Below are 19,524 nucleotides of genomic sequence, written 5' to 3' on the forward strand. Positions count from 1 at the left end.
TCCCTTTGTGATTATAGAATCTCCAATAGAATTTCACGCCCTCAAATACTTGTTAAAAACGCACATCAAATACCTCGAGGATCCATTTCAGCTTTCTGTCAAAATATATTCTCAATGGGGTTAATGTGTTGAGCTTTTTGTATAGAGTTTGTTATTAAGAAAAGAATGTTTGAAAATCCAAACCAGAAACTTACCATTCAATTCGACTGAATCTTCCTTCTTGTCTCTCAATTTGAACCCAGAGGGTAGAATCTGCAAAACCCACACCAAAAAATCAAAAAATTTAGACTGTTGTCTTTGATAAATAATTAAAAATAAAAATAAAAACAAGATCAGACCCTACAATCAATGTTTCTCACAAATTTTGAGCAACCAAACATATAAACTATATGTTAAAGCTCTTACCTTGCACATCCAACTCTGTAGAATCAGAGAAAGCTCATGAGCAGCCAAATACAAGTCTCGCAACAGTACCGGTGCAAAAGAATTGGTCCTTGCTGATGATTCGCAAGCTATTTAGATGCCTCCAACACAGGTTTTGGTTTATGATGCTATATGGATCTTCCAACACAGATTTGGGGTTTTTATAATTAGGGATATTTCCTAAAGATTTATGATATGTTGGAAGAGGAAGAGGAGATGCAGAAATCAAGAGGAAGAGGAGGTGATGATGGTTTGTTTTCATTGCTTCTTCACGCATGGCCTCACGCTTCGACTGTTTGAGTCCAACTCCAACTCTCCAAGTTCCAACCCTTCAACTCCAACCAAGTTGGTTATGTTTGTTAAGTCAATATTAATGCTGGGGTGTTTCAACTTTCAACGAGTCCAACTTCCAATTTTGTTTTTATTATTTTATATTTTATTTTCATTACTCAAATTTTTAATTGTTATTCCAACTATTTTTTTTTTTGGTCTGAAAAAAAATGCAATAGAGGCTTGAAGCGGGCTCGGGCTTGTGCCGTGCTTGAAGCGGGCTCGGGCTCGTGCCGTGCTTAAAGCAGGCTCGGGCCAAGCCCATTTAATTTCGAGCCACGGGCCGGCCCGGTCCATTGGACCTTTTTTTTAATCCCGGCCCGGTCCAAGCTTTTGCACCGTGCCGAGCACAGCCCATTAATATTCGTGCTCGTGCTCGTGCCGTGCCTCATTTAAATGGGCTGAGCTCGTGCTGTGCTGGGTCGGCCCGTCCCGTTTGACACCTCTACCCCATCCCTGGAGGCGGTATCGGGCAGATCAATAGTGACCAAGCCATGGCAAGGAGATGCACAGCCCAAGGGCTTAAGAAGAGCAAACAGCTGCAGCTTACACCAGTAATGCTGGCTACTGACGAGGCAGGAAACACTCCCAGCAGACAAGCAAGCCTGAATGGGAAGGGAGTTGCTACCTCAAAATAGCAATTAAGGAGCTAGGATCAAGGCGAGGGAATCCACTCGGAAGACTCCCCTGAAAAGGGTTGGAAGCCTGAGGATGATGTTGAGTTAGTACCCCTCGATCCTGACCAGCCAGACAAAGAAGCGCAGATCGGCTCGCGCCAGAATCTAGACAAGAAGGATTGAGACGAGGGAATCCGCCCGGAAGGCTCCCTTGAACAAGGTTGGAAGCCTGAGGAAGACGTTGAGTTAGTACCCCTCGATCCTGACCAGCCGGACAAAAAAGTGCGGATCGGCTCGCGCCTAAGCCTAGACGAGAAGGTGGAGCTGACCACCTTCCTCCAGAAGAACAAAGACATGTTTGCGTGGTCGCCATCTGACATGCCTGGCATCGACCCGAACATCATCCGCCACCGACTCCATGTCAACCCCGCCAGCAAACCCGTGGTGCAGAAGAGACGCAACTTCGCTCCCGAGCGAGTTGCGATCATCGAAGCTGAGATCGATAAGCTTCTAGCTGCTGGCTTCATTGAAGAGGTCTCCTACTCAGAATGGCTGGCCAACGTTGTACTGGTGGCAAAGCAAGAAAAGGGCAAATGGAGAGTTTGTGTCGATTACATCGACCTCAACAAAGCTTGCCTAAAGACAACTTCCCATTGCCGAGAATCGATCAGCTCGTGGATTCAACTTCCGGCAATCAGCTGCTCAGCTTCATGGACGCCTACTCCGGCTATAATCAAATCCTAATGTACAAAGATGACAAGGCGAAGACTTCTTTCATCATAGAAAGAGGGACCTACTGCTACAAGGTCATGCCTTTTGGGCTGAAGAACACCGGAGCAACCTACCAAAGGCTCGTGAATAAAATTTTCAAGGAGCAGATCGGCAAGACCATGGAAGTCTACGTGGATGACATGCTGGTCAAAGCCCCTAAGTGAGCAGACCACATCAAGAACCTCACTGAGGCGTTTAGCCTGCTTCACCAGTATCGCATGAAGTTGAATCCAAGTAAGTGCACGTTCGGTGTATCGTCCGGCCGATTCCTGGGATACCTAGTAACTCAACGAGGTATCGAGGCGCACCCACGCCAAATCAAGGCCATTCTCGAGATGAAGTCACCTTCAACAGTAAAGGAAATACAAAGTCTGACGGGCAGAGCAGCGGCCCTTAACCGATTCCTCTCGAGATCCACTGACAAGTGCAGACCATTCTTCAGGGCTTTAAAGAAGGGCCAAAGAGATAAATGGGATGAGGAGTGCGAAGAAGCTTTCCAGAATTTAAAGACTTACCTCACTTCACCTCCCCTGCTCTCGAAGCCAGTTCCTGGTGAAGACTTGTTCGTGTACCTGGCGGTGTCCAACTCAGCCGTCAGCTCAGCTCTCATCCGAGAAGAACTGGGGGCCCAACATCCGGTATTCTACACGTCAAAAGCCCTTCTCGATGCAAAGACTCGCTACCCAAAATTGGAGAAGCTCATTTTGGCCCTTGTAGTTTCCGCGAGAAAGCTACGACCTTACTACCAAGCTCATCGAGTCATCGTCATGACCGACTTTTCTTTGAGGTCAATGCTGCACAGCCCTGACGCGTCTCAATGACTCATGAAGTGTGCTATAGAGCTAAGCCAATACGACCTCCTCTACCGGCCGAAGACTGCAATAAAAGCCCAGGCTTTGGCAGACTTTGTCGCAGAATTCACACCATTGGCTGAAGAAGAGAAGCTGGTCAGCATAAAGAAGGGAAGTTCGAGAGCAGACAAGACCTCCGATGAACCTGACCAACCTAAAGACATGTGGCAGTTGCGCGTAGACGGAGCGTCGAACCAAAAATGAGCTGGGGCGTGTACCCGCAGACGCTCGAGGTTCTTTGCCAAATACACGACGGCGAATGGGGGCAGATCGCTTGCCCAGAAGGCTCTCAGCATAGGCTACTTCTGGCCTACCATGCGCCAAGACTTCACGGAGTATGCTCAAAGATGTGATCGGTGCCAACGATATAAGCCGATCCCTGGCTTGCCAGTTGAGGAATACCATCCGCAGAACAGTCCATGGCCTTTCATGCAATGGGCCATCGACTTGGTGGGACCTATGCCGACAGCACCTGCCAACAAGAAGATGATGATCGTTGCCACAAATTACTTCACCAAATGGATCGAGGCCGAGGCTATCCTCTACCAAGGAAGCTGATGTCGAACGGTTTATCTGGAAGAACATCATCTGCCGATTCGGATGCCCGAGTCAATAGTCACCGACAATGGTACACAGTTCATGGGCAGGCAGATCACCACAGTCCTTGCGAAGTATGGCATCAAGCAGCACTTGTCAACTCCAAGATACCCCCAAGGCAATGGCCAAGCAGAGGCATCCAACAAGATCGTGTTGGACTGCCTGAAGAAAAGACTGGAAGGCGCATAAGGAAAATGGGTCGACGAGATGCCAGGAGTCCTATGGGCTTATCGCACAACCAAAAGGAGGTCAACCGGCAAGACACCATTTTCCCTAGCCTATGGGATAGAAGCAATCATCCCCCCACACATCACAGTCCCTTCCATGAGCATTGAGGTGGGGAGTCTTGACCAAAACTGCAAGCATATGAAAGTCAACCTCTATTGCAGACAAGCTGCTCCCTGAGCACAAACTCAATGGAGCATTTTTTGAGCGCTATGTCCCCGACATACGCCCACAAGCGATAAGCCTTACCTCCACTGAAGGCAAGCTACTTCTCGAGTACAAACTTCATTGAGCCTTTTTCAAGTGCTATGTCCCCGACATATGCCCACATGCGATAAGCCTTATCTCCACTGAAGGCAAGCTACTTCTCGAGTACAAACTTCATGGAGCCCCTTTTTCAAGCGCCATGTCCCCGACATACGCACACATGCTACAAGCCTTACCTCAATTGCAGACAAGTTGCTCCCCGAGCACAAACTCAATGGAGCATTTTTCGAGCGCTATGTCCTTGACATACGCCCACAGGCGACAAGCCTTACCTCCACTAAAGGTAAAATACTTCTCGAGTACAAACTTCATGGAGCCTTTTTCAAGCGCTATGTCCCCGACATACGCACACAGGCTACAAGCCTTACCTCAATTGTAGGCAAGCTACTTCTCGAGTACAAACTCAATGGAGTCTCTTTCAAGCGCTATGTCTCCGGACATACACTTACAAGATACAATGAGAATTGAAGTTTGAAAGACAACTGAAAATTCCATTACAAAGCTGCCAACCAGTCAAGTTCAACAAGAAATGAGCCTGATTCTGCTCAACCGGCATCATCTGCTCAGCAGCCCCAGCTGCCTCCTCCTCCGCATCTGCCCTATTCTCATCAGCTGCACCACCTTTGGCGTCGTCTTCCTGCATTGCAGCTTCATCAGCTACCTGCTCTTCAACTGCTTCTACATCCACAGCATTGAACTGCTCACTTTGAGCAGGGGGCAAGTCAAGATAGAGCTGCTCACCATCTTCATGTTCGAGAGGGCAACAAGGAGGAGCACCGTTCCTGCAGTCCAAGTATCCCAACTTGTATGCATTAGCAGCAATTTCATGCTTGGATGCCTCTGTGGCTTCAACATGAGTGTCAAACTTGACTAGCAGAGCTCTCACCGACATCCGGATCGGTAGTTTGCGCAACTGAAGGACTTTTTGCTCGAGCAAACGACTTTTTATCTCTCTTGGCTACAACTTGCAACATTGAGTTAGCTCCGCGCTTGACTGTTCGTGGCTTTGCAGACGAGTCGTGACTGCTGAACAGAGGCACAGTCTTCTCAGTTTGATCCCCGGATCAGTGCAGGCAACCCAAACCTTGCTTCTATGCAGCCTCTTTATAAGGCAGATAACTAGTTTTGGGCAGTTCAACCGGAGACTTGAGCAGAATATCCTGAACCTCCTGTATGCTACTGACATGCTTACTATTCATGCTGACGAGGCGCTTGATCCTAGCAAACGAGGCAGGAGCAACTCCCATAAGGACCTTCTCAGCAGACGAGACCCTCCTTGAGGAAGACTTGCTCGTGGCAGAAGAAGGTCTCGGCTGCTTTGGCTGTGGAGACGTATTCCTTGATCGTGAGACTGCGACTTCATCGTGGGCAGATCTACAGCTAGACTGCCCAAGCCAAAGTCCAATTGGCAAGTCAAATACCTCCTCAACTCAGGAGCCCAAATCCAAGAAGGAAGCCCAATTACAGTTGGACAGCCCAACTGATAATTTACATCTCCTACATGCCACCACGCGCCATGCAGAAGTTGGGGGGCATTTGTGGGAACCGAATTAATTCGTAACCCTAGGTCAAATAATTCCTTCCATTTGAGGATTATTTGACCTAATTGGAAATTATTCAATTTAATTGGGGATTATCCAATTAAATAGAATGTTACCTAATTAGGTTAAGGATTGATTTGATTCCTACGAATATTCTCAATTAATGGAGGAGTTACCTAATTAAATTAGGTATTGATTTGATTGCCATCCTGATTAGGGATTTGATTTAAATCAAGTAAATCAAATCCCTAATTAGTCAAATCTGGCCAAATTGGGGAGGAATAATTCCCTTCCATCTACAGAATTATTCCTCTGAAACCCTAGCCTCTGAGGCTCCTATAAATTACCTAGCTACACACAAGGGTTAAGGTACGTCTAAATTCCTACTGAAACTCTGCAGAAATTATCCTTCACAAACCCTAGCCACCATCTTCTTTCTCTCTCTCACACACAAGGCTCCGGCCTCCACACACGGCTCCGGCCACCCGGTTTTCCTTGAAACACCCATCCTAACTTAGGCATCGGAGGGCCTTTGGCCAACACCCCCCGGGTGTGGTCCTTTTACTCCGATCTGTTTTGCAGGGAGAGAGAGGTGCGGAGAAGACGAAGGAATCTTTAGGCGAATATTCTAGTGGGAGGAAATTTGCTCCCACAGGTGTCTTCGTTGCAGCGGATCATGATACCACCCATTGGATGATCATATCCAAATTCTTCTTCAGCTTGACTTAACAAATCTTGGAAAGAAGGGTGGTTCAAGTACGACACTGGAATGACAAACCTCTTCTTCTGGCTCTCCCCAACATAGACTGCAAAATAGCCTTTAGGGACATATAAGGCCTTTGAATGTACTTGGTTTGCAGTTGGTACAGACTGAAGAAGATTTTTCTTAACATGTAGAATACCAGGCAACCGGAAACCCATGGTTTTGAAATTTCTCAATGACAAGAGAACGAAAATTGAAGATTTCAAATAAATTGCAGAACAGAGAAATCTTTGAATTTATGTGATCAATGAAAGACTTGTTTTTCTTTGTTCCTCAATCTGATCGTATGTGTATATATAGACGAAGTAGTATACTGAAAACAATCTGTTACCTAAAATGATTGGGGATGAGACACTGAGATGGACCCAATTAGTGAGGGACATTAGCTCATGGAGTATCGCATGGACTTGTCTTCCAATAAATCAAGGGAAACTCACAAGCCAATGCCCAAAATGAAGAAACATCATGTCCTACCTCTCTTAATAGCTGCAGCGACCAACCGAAGTAATTAAAAGACTAATACAAATATATGTATATCCTATTTAAAGTGTGAGCCTTTCGCAGATCAAAGACATGCTTGACACCAAGTGGACCCAGTACTAACTTGTGGACCAACTCTCTCATAGAAATTAATTTTCCTAACAACAGGCTACTTTGCAACACACATCATACGTAAAGTGAACATGAGAGATAGTGCCAATTTCTGAATTGACTGAAGAAAATGGTACGTATACCTACTTTATAAACCAGGGACTGGTGCTGGAATTTGATCTTTCATAGAACAAAACCACATGGTGGGTGTTTATCTGCTCTGAATTCAGCTATCATAACCTTTTAAGTTCATGGCTCCAAATCACTGCAGGAATAGATTGTGACTATCACATAAGCTGGCAGCTTGCATTTTGTGATTTTTGCACCGGGTACGTAACCCAGTATTTCAGATTTTAATTATGTGGGACATGATGTTCCTCCGTTATAGAAATTAACTCATGAGTCTCTCTTGATTACTTAGAAGACATGTCCATGTGATACTCCATGAGCTAATGTCTCTCATTTGGGGTCCATCTGTTGGAAAAATGGCTCACATTAAGTATGCAAGTGAAGGAGGAAGCGACCGGTCGCTGGGTATTTGCGATCGGTCGTTTGAAGCAGATTCGAAGTCTGGAGGAGAAGCTGGAAGTCGCGAAAAGCGACCAGTCGCAAGGTGCAAGCGACCGGTCGCCTGCAAAGCGACCGGTCGCCAGTAACGGGCGACCGGTCGCCAGGCTACTGTACTGTTTTCTTCCACGCGTTTTTCAAGAGGCCTTCACATGTATTGGTTCCCTACCTAATCCCTCGGGCCTCTAAGGTGTGTTATGGGTTCTAGGAGGTCTAGCAAGGTGCTGGAAAAGCTGGAGCACCATTGAATGAGGATAGTTGACTTGTTTCAAAGAGTACCTACCCTATAGCTCTAGATAGGGTGGCTGAAGTTGCAGCTATCAATGCCTAGCCTCTGGTCTGCCCAAGTTGTGGTCCATGTTAGGTAACCAAGGGCAGAACGTGGGAGGAAAGAAGGAGTCTCTTCTGAAGTCCAAAGGCTTGTGTATTAAAGGGAAGAGGAAGCAAGACAGCAATTGTGTGGTTAATCTCAAAGTTGTCAAGTAGCTGGGAGCTATTGTGTTCAAAGGGAGGTTATCTCACCAAGGGAGGAAGAGAGAGAGGGCAATCAGTTCAAGAGAGAGCTGAGTTGAGTCTTGAGTAGTCTAGACACCAAAGGGGGGAAACACCAAGAGTTGTGAGAGTGTTCACAAGTGTATCAAGTGTTGAGCAAGGGGTGAGAGAGAAAAGAGAGCTTGGGAGAGAATAGAGTTCTAAGGGGGTTTCTTTGTAAACCAAAGTTGTAACTTATTCTTTCATTAGTGAATTTCTCAAGGGGATCACCAAGAGGATGTAGGCAATTGCTGAACCTCTAAAATACTTGTGTCATTTTGTGCTTGGTTGGTTTCTAAAGTGTGTGTGTGTGATTCATCCATCCTTTGTGTGTGTCACAAAGTCCATCAACAACAAGATCATTAGGGGAGTGAGTGAAAGTGTTTGTCCATTTTCACAACAAGTGGTATCAGAGCTGAGTTTGAGCCGCAAGTTCTAGTGTGCTGAAGATGGCAAGTGACAAGGAAGGTGAAGAAGGAGGTAGCTCTTTGCAGCAGAGGCAACCACAATCTGTCACCATGAAGGTGGAGTTGAAGCCTTTCACAGGGAAGGAGAACTTCACTCTATGGCAAAGGAGGATGAAGTTAGCCCTTACACAACAAAATCTCAGCATTGTTTTGGGAGGCAAGGAGAAGAAGCCAACAACCATGACAGATGCGGAGTGGGGTGTGCTAGATGAGTTGGCTAGAGGAGCCATCGAGAACTACATCACCGATGAGGTGCTCATCAATGTGATGCAAGACACAGCGAAGCAAACATGGGAGAAGCTCGAAGAGATGTTTGCAGGAAAGTCGCTGTCCAACAAGCTCTTCCTCAAGGAAGAACTCCTAAATCTTCGGATGGAGGAGGAAGGTAATCTAATGGAGCATTTGAGCAGCTTCAATAGATGTGTTGCTGATTTGCAAAGGATGGAAGTGTTGTATGATACGGAGGATAAGGCACTCATGTTTCTAACATCCTTGCCTCCGTCTTATAAACATTTCCGAACAACGCTTATGTTTGGGAAGAGTACTTTGAAGTTTGAGGAGGTGGTGCAAGATGTGATGACGCATCACCGGATGTCCCAACGTTCGGAGGAAAACTCTCAAGAAACGGGTCTATTCGCAGGGAATCGTTCAAGCAAGCGTGAAGGCAAGAGAAGCAAAGGGAGGAATGCTAAGTCCAAGGACAAAGAAGGGTGCTTCGAGTGTGGGTCTATGGATCATTGGAAGCAAAATTGTCCGGTATGGAAGGAGAAGATGAAGAAAGCTGGAAGTTCAGCAAATGTATGTGATGATGACATTTGTGATGAACTCTTGACGGTTACGGAGGAGAGTAACGGGGAAGTCATGGCTAGCTCTTCGGGTAAGGGTTCAAGTTCTACTTCAAGTTGGATTTTGTGATTCCGGGTGCTCATATCATGTGTGTGCAAATAAGTTGATGTTTGATACATATGAGGAAAGGAAGTCATAGCAAGTTCTTCTTGTATGCAAGTTCATCATCAAGGGTGCTTGATTTCAAAGGTACAGAAAGTGAAGTCAAGACAAGGGATGAGGAGGAGAATGTTGTTGAAGGGAAACTTCTTGCCAAGGTGGTCATGGGAGACTCCATTTGAGGTGGAGCTTGACACAAGGGCTGAAGAAGGAGGGCAACAACAACAAACTCTCAAAGGGGTTCTACTTGAGGTGGAGCCATCATCAAGTGCAAGGTCCGGGCCCAAGGAATCCATCAAACCGTCCCTAGGTTTTGGATGGATGGACCAAGAAATTCCAGCCACGTTTCGGAGTGCTATAGGGAGCATGAAGCGGGAAAGTTGGAAAGGTGCATCGATGAAAAGAAAGGTGTTCTTAAATCCAAGAGCAAGGAGTGCTAAGTGGGGATTTAGTGAACAAAACGTTTGGTATGTGTTTTGCATATCAAGGGAAGTCCATGATTCAAGGTTCTAAGAAGGCAAGGAGCAACGAATTTGGCAAGGGGGAACTCTTTTCTGCACAAGAGGTCCAAGTTACTCAAGTCTAGGCTTGGGTGGAGCACCTTCCACCAAAGGTGCATTGAGGCAAAGAGGTTGATTGCCATGGTGGAGTTCTTGGAAATTACTAGAACGATTTCTAAGAGGTTGAAGAGGTTCTAGAGTTCAACAATGGTCCATGGGGTGATTAATGGTTCGCCAAGGTGGAGATTGTTGGAAAAATGGCTCACATTAAGTATGCAAGTGAAGGAGGAAGCGACCGGTCGCTGGGTATTTGCGACCGGTCGTTTGAAGCAGATTCGAAGTCTGGAGGAGAAGCTGGAAGTCGCGAAAAGCGACCAGTCGCAAGGTGCAAGCGACCGGTCGCCTGCAAAGCGACCGGTCGCCAGTAACGGGCGACCGGTCGCCAGGCTACTGTACTGTTTTCTTCCACGCGTTTTTCAAGAGGCCTTCACATGTATTGGTTCCCTACCTAATCCCTCGGGCCTCTAAGGTGTGTTATGGGTTCTAGGAGGTCTAGCAAGGTGCTGGAAAAGCTGGAGCACCATTGAATGAGGATAGTTGACTTGTTTCAAAGAGTACCTACCCTATAGCTCTAGATAGGGTGGCTGAAGTTGCAGCTATCAATGCCTAGCCTCTGGTCTGCCCAAGTTGTGGTCCATGTTAGGTAACCAAGGGCAGAACGTGGGAGGAAAGAAGGAGTCTCTTCTGAAGTCCAAAGGCTTGTGTATTAAAGGGAAGAGGAAGCAAGACAGCAATTGTGTGGTTAATCTCAAAGTTGTCAAGTAGCTGGGAGCTATTGTGTTCAAAGGGAGGTTATCTCACCAAGGGAGGAAGAGAGAGAGGGCAATCAGTTCAAGAGAGAGCTGAGTTGAGTCTTGAGTAGTCTAGACACCAAAGGGGGGAAACACCAAGAGTTGTGAGAGTGTTCACAAGTGTATCAAGTGTTGAGCAAGGGGTGAGAGAGAAAAGAGAGCTTGGGAGAGAATAGAGTTCTAAGGGGGTTTCTTTGTAAACCAAAGTTGTAACTTATTCTTTCATTAGTGAATTTCTCAAGGGGATCACCAAGAGGATGTAGGCAATTGCTGAACCTCTAAAATACTTGTGTCATTTTGTGCTTGGTTAGTTTCTAAAGTGTGTGTGTGTGATTCATCCATCCTTTGTGTGTGTCACAAAGTCCATCAACAACAAGATCATTAGGGGAGTGAGTGAAAGTGTTTGTCCATTTTCACAACACCATCTTCATCACCAATCATTTTACGTAACAGCTGGTCTTCACCATACCACTTCATCTATATATACACATATATAATCAGCTTCATTAGCACAGCAACACCAGCCATCTCATTACCAAGAATATCAAAGCTTTCTCTGTTTGAAACCTTCTTTGTTGGTATTTAATTTATATCAAGAAATTTCAAAATCATGGGTTTCCGGTTGCCTGGTATTGTACATGCTAAGAAAAACCAAGCACCTTCAAAGTCCTTAGATGTCCCTAAAGGCTATTTTGCAGTCTATGTTGGGGAGAGCAAGAAGAAGCGGTTTGTGATCCCAGTATCATACTTGAACCAGTCCTCTTTCCAAGATTTGTTAAGTCTAGCAGAAGAAGAATTTGGGTATGATCATCCAATGGGCGGTATTAAAATCCCATGCAGTGAAGATGCCTTCCTTGATCTCACCTCCGGCTTCAGTGTATGAGCAGAAGCGAGCCTCCATATACGTACACAATTTTGACACTGGAGGTTACAAAGGAGCACTTGTCTACCCAGCTAACTTGAATAGGTCTATCTTCCAGTGAAGGACATGATGATATCCTTAGATGGGAGCGGCCTTTAGCAATCACCGATTACAACTTCAAATGCTTGTGAGCTGAGGAGAAAATTGCCAGCCTAGCGGACTTAAATTCCCTGACACATTTTTTGAAGACATTTATTGTCCACCCTATGTACTCTGTTGTCCTGCAAGGAAACTTGAGATTATAAAATTTTCCTCTTAACAGAATTGCTTACGGTTCTCTCATTCATTCTTGATTTTATTATCATTAGCTTACTAAGTAATCGAAGTAATGCCATAGGCAGATTTGCACACAAGTAAATAATGGAATATATGTGACCGACCAAGTCTCTAATAACCAGTAATATAGCACTAATCCATGCTTAATTTCCCATGAAAATATCAATTTGTCATAAATAAATCAAGTTCAAACCATCCATAAATTGGATTATTCACTGTCTGATCATTTCTATTTGACCATGTACTTTGCAAATACTGCTCAACCTGTGTTACATATGTATGTATTGGGATATTTCATTTAGTACTGGAGCAGAATCTCTGTTTTTATTTGTCTATTAAAACAATCAAATCCTGAACTTAATGCCATTTTCTGGAGTTTCAGTAAACTAAATTAGGCCAGGCTTCATTTGCAGAGACTAATCAGGTCTGCAGAATTTAATTTGATTTGGTCTTGCCAAGATACATATATATATATATTGCTAACCAACCTCGACCACAGGATCGAGGAAATTTCATTAGAAGAAAGAAAGAAATGGATAAGAGATACATATGGTCACAAACTTCTCTCTGTATTAAGAGGTTAGTATGCTAAAGCAGCTTAATAAAATTGGAGACTTTTCCGTCCACAACTAGGCAAATCCAGAATGCCATAGTGGTTCAATTGTAGTAAGCTTGATTTCGTTTTTAGCTACCCACGTCCACGACGGCCAAATTCCTGACAATGATTCGAGCTGCTGATGACCACAGATTCCTGCATGGAGAAACAGAAGCTATATAACCATCTAGCTATAGCCTATGGTATTTAATGCAGAACATGCACACACATAGCACAGCATCCTCTCTAAATACATGCATCAAACCGTTTAATTATGCTAGTGTAATGTATAGGTACACTACCCCAGTCAGTGAAGTTGAGGTTCCACCCCAAAACCAATTGGCAATGGGGGGAGTAGCCCAACTCCTTATAAACCCAGGCTAGGTCCCTTAACATTTCAATGTGGGACAAACACTCTCAACAGTCAGAAGGTCTCAAATATATATATGATTTTAGGAAGTGAAGATAGTCTTGTTGAAAGCAAATCCTCTATTGCAAGAGGTGAGCCAACTTAAAAAAACAATATGCTCTATCTAATGTGTAGAAAACTCTCCAATTATGTAGCTTATATATACTTAATATACAAGCTTACATAAACATATACATATATATGAGACGGTAAAGGTGCCTTCGCTGCAGGAGATTTTGATGCCACGATTGGATGATCGTATCCAAATTCTTCTTCAGTTCGACTTAAAAAATCTTGGAATGAAGGGTGGTTCAATTCTGAAACAGGAATCACAAACCGTTTCATTTGGCTCTTGCCAACTTAATTAGACTGCAAAATAGCCTTTCTGGAGGCCTTTTGAAGGTACTTGGTTTGCATTTGATACAGTCTGGAAAGGACTATTCTTCACATCTACAATAACACCAGGCAACCAAAAACCCAAGGTCTTGATATTTCTCAACAAAACCATATGCAAAGCAAAACAAGTCTTCACATTTACCAAGCTAATAAAAGCTCTCTGTTTTGCAATTTTTTTTCAATTCTTGTATGTTTTGTTGAGAAATATCAAAGCAATCCCTGTTTTATATCAATGTGAAAATATATCAAATGAAGTTATGCTGAAAAAAATCTGGTCTATGCGTATATATATAGATGAAGAATAGAACAAAATGATTGGTGATGAGAAACAAGGATGGACCCAATTGAGAAACTTTAGATCATGGAACAGCACATAGATTTTTCTTCCAGTTAACCAAGAAAAGCTCATGAGTCATTGTCCATATCAATGAGAAAACATCATGTCCTACCTCTCTTTTAAAAGCTAGAGAGACCAACAGAAGTGACTAAAACTTATATAAAATAAATCCTACTTAGAAGATAAGTCTCTATTAGATCACAGACATGGTTGAGACCAAGTGGACCCCAATACTAATTAAATTGCAGATCTACTATCTCATAGCTATAATTATCAGTACCATTTATAGATTGATTAAAGAAAATGGTACGTAATTTGTAACCAAGGATCGCTCGTCGCAATTGGATCTTTCATAGAACAACATCACATGGAGGGTGGTTAACTTGCTCCCAGTTTAGCTATCATAACCTTTAAAGTCATGGCTCCAAATCCCTGCAGATATAGATTGTGAAGCATCAACAATTATCACACAAGCTGACAGCTTCTATGTGGGGGTGATATTTTCCAGCGTCATAGGACTGGTCTATTCAAGTGAGGTGGGACATGATGTTTGTTGAGTATTGCCTCATGATTATTTCTTTACGAGTTGGAAGACAAGTCCATGTGATATTCCATGAGCTAATGTCTCTCACCGGGGTCCATCGTGGTGATTCTTCACCAATCATTTTATGTAACAGATGGTCTTCCCCATACCATTTCATCTATATAAACACACATATGCTCAGATTCAAGAGCAAAGCAACAGAAGTGTTTCTATTCCTAAGAATATCCTATAAGAGCTTTCTCACTTCATTTGAAATCTTCCTTTTTGGTCTTGTTATTTAGAAACTTCAAAACAATGGGCTTCCGGTTGCCTGGCATTGTACATGCTAAGAAAAACAAAGTACCTTCAAAGTCCTTGGATGTTCCTAAAGGCTACTTTGCAATCTATGTTGGGGAGGGTGAAAAGAAGCGGTTTGTGATTCCAGTTTCATACTTGAACCAACCGTCATTTCAAGATTTGTTAACTCGAGCTGAAGATGAATTCGGATATGATCATCCAATGGGTGCTATCACAATCCCCTGCAGTGAAAACACTTTCCTTGATCTCACCTCAAGCTTTGGTGTGTGAGCCCAGGCTCAAATTCTGCATAGACACAATGCTGACGCCTTTGGCTGCAGCTGTACAAGGGCCAATTAATTCTCTCACAGATAAATTTTGGGTCGAAATTCGCTTGCCAACTCATCCTTCAGGAGACGCTAAAACTGGCTGAACTCAAGGAAGGTCTTGGATTGAGAATCAACTGAATGATATGATGATATCCTTCATTGGAAGGGGTCCTCTTCCATCCAAGGAAAAGAGGCCTTCAGTAATTCACGGGTTAGAACTTCAAACTACTTGTGAGCTGAGGAAAAAAAAAATGCCAGCCCAGCGGACGTAAATTCAGCGACACTGATTTTCAAGAATCATATTGCTCTACTTTAAAGATGGCAAGATTCTTTAATGTCAACCCCGTGTATCTAATTGTCCTGCAAGGAAAATTGAGATCAAAATACTTGACATTAATGTGAAGTGCTTACAGTTCTTTCTTTCATTCATACTTTTCATTTTATTACTTTCTTCTGGCAACCAAGTAATGTAAATAATCACCATAGGTAGCAGATTAAGTCTCCAAGCTTCAAATTCTCAATAAAAAGCACTAATCAATGGTTAGAACATGTTAACGTTCCACTCTCATAAAAGTCAAATATTAAAATTTTGGCATCCACTAAATCAAGTTAATTAGACCAACTAACAATGGGATTAGTCATCTTGTGATCGTTTGTCTTTGACAAAGTAGTTTGTGAATATCGGTCCCTCTGCCATACCTTATTATGTGTTGACAGGGTGAAGTAGCAGCCTTTTTATTTAATACAAACGATAAAAATTGAACCTACGATATCCAGCTACCAGTTTCACACCTTATCCCAATACCACTTCTTCAGCTAGAGCTAAGGGGCAAGTAGCAGAGTTTAGTGAAACAAAATAAAATAGCAATAAATGTGTGATTCCTCAGTAGCTTTGTTGTCTGAAGTTTGGTAATTCGGTAAATTAGGCAAGGCTTGCTTCTCCCTTTATTAAGAGGTGTTAGCATGCTGATGCAGCTGAGTTAAATTAGAGACTTTTCATATTCACAACTAGGCAAACTTGGATCTGATTTCCAGATTGGTTTATTGAAGTAAATTTAGCTTTTGTTTTTAGCTAAAGCAGGTCCATCACTACCAAATTCTACATGATGATTTGGAAGACTAGAAGTAAGTGACCCTTCAAATGAGTATGTCTCCCAAACCACGATGGTGATCCGAGCTACTTATGGATAGAGGCCGCAAATGCATGCATGGAAAAGCAGAGGCTAAATCACTGTTTAGCTAGCTACCATATTCTACAGATATAAAAAATGCAGAATGCAAGACATGCGCATCCAGCACAGAATCCTCTGCGCGAGTGTTTGTCTAGCAAGTTGATGTACTTAATTGGATCGAACGTAATTTATATGAGTGTTTAATTTCTCGTGTGGGACATGATGTTTGTTTAGAATGGACATTGACTCGTGAGTTTTTCTTGATTAGTTGGAAGACAAGTCCATGTGAAATTCCATGAGCTAATGTCTCTCAATTGGGTCCATTCCAGTGATTCTTCACCAATCATTTTATATCACAGATAGTCTTCACCCTACCACTTCATCTATATATACATATGATCAGATTCCGGAACAAAGCAACACAACTCTTCTATTCCCAAACATATCTTATCAAAGCCTTTTCAGTTTTTCAATTCATTCGAAATATTCCTTCTTTGTGTTCTCAATGAGAACATAGAAATCTTGAAACTATGGGTTTCCGGTTGCCTGGTACCATACATGCTAAGAAAACCCAAGTACCGTCAAAGTCCTTAGATGTCCCTAAAGGCTATTTTGCAGTCTATGTTGGGGAGAGTCAGAAGAAGCGGTTTGTGATTCCACTATCATACTTGAACCAGTCCTCTTTCCAAGATTTGTTAAGTCAAGCGGAAGAAGAGTTTGGATACGATCATCCAATGGGTGGTATTACAATCCCCTGCAGTGAAGAAGCCTTCCTTGGTCTCACCTCTCGCTTTGGTGTGTGAGCAGAGGCTAACTCTCATTTATGGACAACATTCTTGACACCAATGGCTGCAGCTGTATTGGCGTTACTTGGCCAGATCGAAAAAACCTTTGGATCCAAGTTTTCAACCAAGGCATCTTCTAGGTATTGCTATTAACTCAGGCTGAACTGAAGGAGGGGCTTGGACTGATCGTCCACATATTGCATCCAACGATGACAAAGACCTTTCACAATTCGTTGGCTAAACATCAAACCGCTTGCGAGAGCTGAGGATCAAAATGGCCAGCCTAGAGGATAAATCATCACTGGCGTAATTAAATTTGTCCACAATGATAGTGATTTATTTTGAATTTGAAAGATGACATGACTAGACAACCCCATGTACTTAGTTGCTCTGCAAGGCAAATCGAAAGGATTTATTTCGTTTAACTGAAATTCTTACAGTTCTATTGTTCATCTTTCAATTTGTTATGATCCTCTAGCAACCAAGTAATGTAAGTAATCACCAGGGGCAGCTGATTTACACACAAGTGACTTAGGAGTTGAAGTCACTTAGTAATGAAAATTACTGCCCAATCAAACCAATTTCCGAAAAACATTTTCTATAAGTCACTCTAACCCAATTCAAACCAATCAGATTACTAAATACACCCATAGAGAAATCAAAACTTCTGATTAAACCCAACATCAAAATTAAGAATTGAAGGAAATTCGAATTCCAAATAAAGTTTCTAAACTATAGTACTGATAAATTTCTCCTTTTTTCCTTTTTTTTTTTGGTCGAAAGATAAATTTCTCTTTTTATGTCAGAAATATCACAAAAGCCAATTACAATGCTCATGGCTCGTTGAAATAACGTACAAAGCTTGATTAAAAGACGTATAAAACTACGAATAAATACTTTTCTGGTAAGAATGTGGATGGACTATTTATGCATATGTGTGTTTGAAATTGGCACTTAGGTGACGAGTGGTAAATTAAATGACACTATTCAAACAAAAACACAACAAACTTCACACACTTTAGACCTTGATCAATATTCTTATGACTAGTCAATTGTCAGACATGAATAATCATAACCAAGAACATACACAGAGCATATCAATATGTACCTGCAAGCCTAGAGAATTACTAGTGACAACCTAGGCACTCAGAAGGACCCGTCAATCTAGGCATCTCCTGTGCTAGCAACAACTATGGTGAAAGTGTGTGAAAGCATCATAATCAAGTAAGCATCAAACAGCAGAAAAAGATGACTAGTCAACTGCAAGAACACGAACCCAGAAATACATGTGATGACTAGTCAACTGTCAAGAACACAAACCCAGAAATACATGTGATGACTAGTCAACTCTCAAGAACACAAACCCAGAAAATTCAAATATGCAAATCAGAAATTTGTTCACCCAGAAACCCACCATTGGGAAAAACTGAGGGTCATCAACCGACCAGGCAATCCACTAAGTAGAAAAAGATTCTTACAAAGGAACACAAGCAAGCTCAAGAAAAACCTAGATCTATTTAGAAAGATGAGCTATACCTCCTTTGTGCAATCTTCTTCTCCAACTTAGCAAAGCTTCAAGCTCAGTTCTTCACAGCAATGGCAGCTCCTTCTCCAGCTCTTTCATCCCATGGCACTAGCTTGCAAGCTCTAACTCAGACTGAAACCAAAATTTGGATTCAAAGGAGAATGACCAATTTCTTCAAGAAACCACACTCTTGAAGAAATCATTCTTGAATATGACCTAGATATAAATGAGAGAGTGTTTTAATTAGCTAGATGCAGATTTTCATTTTTCAAATGCAGTTTTCAAAAAGAAACAATTTGGAAAACTCAAAGATGAAAAATATGAAGGTGGCTCTTGAGGAAGAAGCGATAGTTTCCAAGGAAACTTTCCAAAACTTGCCTACAAAAGTGACGGCTGCCAAATGAGGAATTGGTTTGCTTTTACACCAAAATTCCTAGGTTAGAATCGTACAATGGCAGCTAAGAATTTTGCAGAATAAGACAAAAACATATGGGTAGGATCCAGCTGGAACAGTGAGCTGGAATTCCTACTAAGGCAGAGGTTGACTAGTCATACGAAGGAAGGATGACTAGTCATAATCTTCAGAAGTTAGAAAATGCAATGCAAAATTTACCTTTTGTCAAATCCATTGTTGTCCATCATAATGTAGCCAATTAAGCATACCTAGAGATATAATTCTTAATCTAGACTAGAGCTTGAGAAAATACAATGATTGTCCTATTACTAAATTGTCAAGGGAAGCCAAAAGCACAATACAAAATCCATACACTTACAGTGTTGTTTTGTAGACAAGGGACGCTAGGAATGTTGCATGCATTGGAAGTCCCATTTACATATTTGCAAGATGCAAAAATTTGCATTCCAATAATTGCTGAAGTGATGTTGACTTGGTCCATAACAATGTTGAGGCAGCTTGGATTCTCAGAGCAATCAAATACAATGGCTTGCTCATTTCCAGAAGTTTCTTGAAAGCCACGGTATGTCACGTATGACATTTTGAAACAAAATAGTAATAATTAGAAATTAAATCAAAGTAGCTCTATTTCATTGTGTAAATCTTTGTTATTATTAATTATAAATTTTGAAAATTCACCGATTTTTTACAGTCATGTTTGCCATTA

General features: G+C 42.5%; 4 protein-coding genes and 1 long non-coding RNA gene across 5 annotated transcripts; 3 read left to right on the plus strand and 2 right to left on the minus strand.

The window, feature by feature from the left end:
* LOC148292408 (uncharacterized) lies at nt 1-785 on the minus strand. The gene is made up of 3 exons (XR_015826082.1): nt 406-785; nt 195-252; nt 1-95 (listed from the first exon to the last, which is right to left on the minus strand). It is a non-coding gene; the product is annotated as an uncharacterized LOC148292408 (long non-coding RNA).
* A 5,452-nt stretch (nt 786-6,237) lies between these two features.
* LOC148292409 (auxin-induced protein 15A-like) lies at nt 6,238-6,543 on the minus strand. Its single transcript, XM_088245807.1, has one exon. The coding sequence runs from the start codon at nt 6,541-6,543 to the stop codon at nt 6,238-6,240; it is 306 nt and encodes a 101-aa protein (XP_088101933.1).
* Nucleotides 6,544-10,437: 3,894 nt separating this feature from the next.
* LOC110746728 (auxin-induced protein 15A-like) lies at nt 10,438-11,975 on the plus strand. The gene has a single exon (XM_088245500.1). It carries the CDS (start codon nt 11,448-11,450, stop codon nt 11,718-11,720), a length of 273 nt encoding a protein of 90 aa, XP_088101626.1. The 5' UTR covers nt 10,438-11,447; the 3' UTR covers nt 11,721-11,975.
* Nucleotides 11,976-14,493: 2,518 nt separating this feature from the next.
* LOC110746202 (auxin-induced protein 15A-like) lies at nt 14,494-15,346 on the plus strand. The gene has a single exon (XM_021946413.2). It carries the CDS (start codon nt 14,611-14,613, stop codon nt 14,881-14,883), a length of 273 nt encoding a protein of 90 aa, XP_021802105.2. The 5' UTR covers nt 14,494-14,610; the 3' UTR covers nt 14,884-15,346.
* Nucleotides 15,347-16,508: 1,162 nt separating this feature from the next.
* On the plus strand, nt 16,509-17,303 carry LOC148292410 (auxin-induced protein 15A-like). Its single transcript, XM_088245499.1, has one exon. It carries the CDS (start codon nt 16,624-16,626, stop codon nt 16,894-16,896), a length of 273 nt encoding a protein of 90 aa, XP_088101625.1. The 5' UTR covers nt 16,509-16,623; the 3' UTR covers nt 16,897-17,303.
* The last annotated feature ends 2,221 nt before the right edge of the window (nt 17,304-19,524 follow it).

Source organism: Prunus avium, chromosome 8 (genome assembly GCF_965620075.1).
Source record: "Prunus avium chromosome 8, drPruAviu1.hap1.1, whole genome shotgun sequence".
NCBI classification, from domain to species: domain Eukaryota; kingdom Viridiplantae; phylum Streptophyta; class Magnoliopsida; order Rosales; family Rosaceae; genus Prunus; species Prunus avium.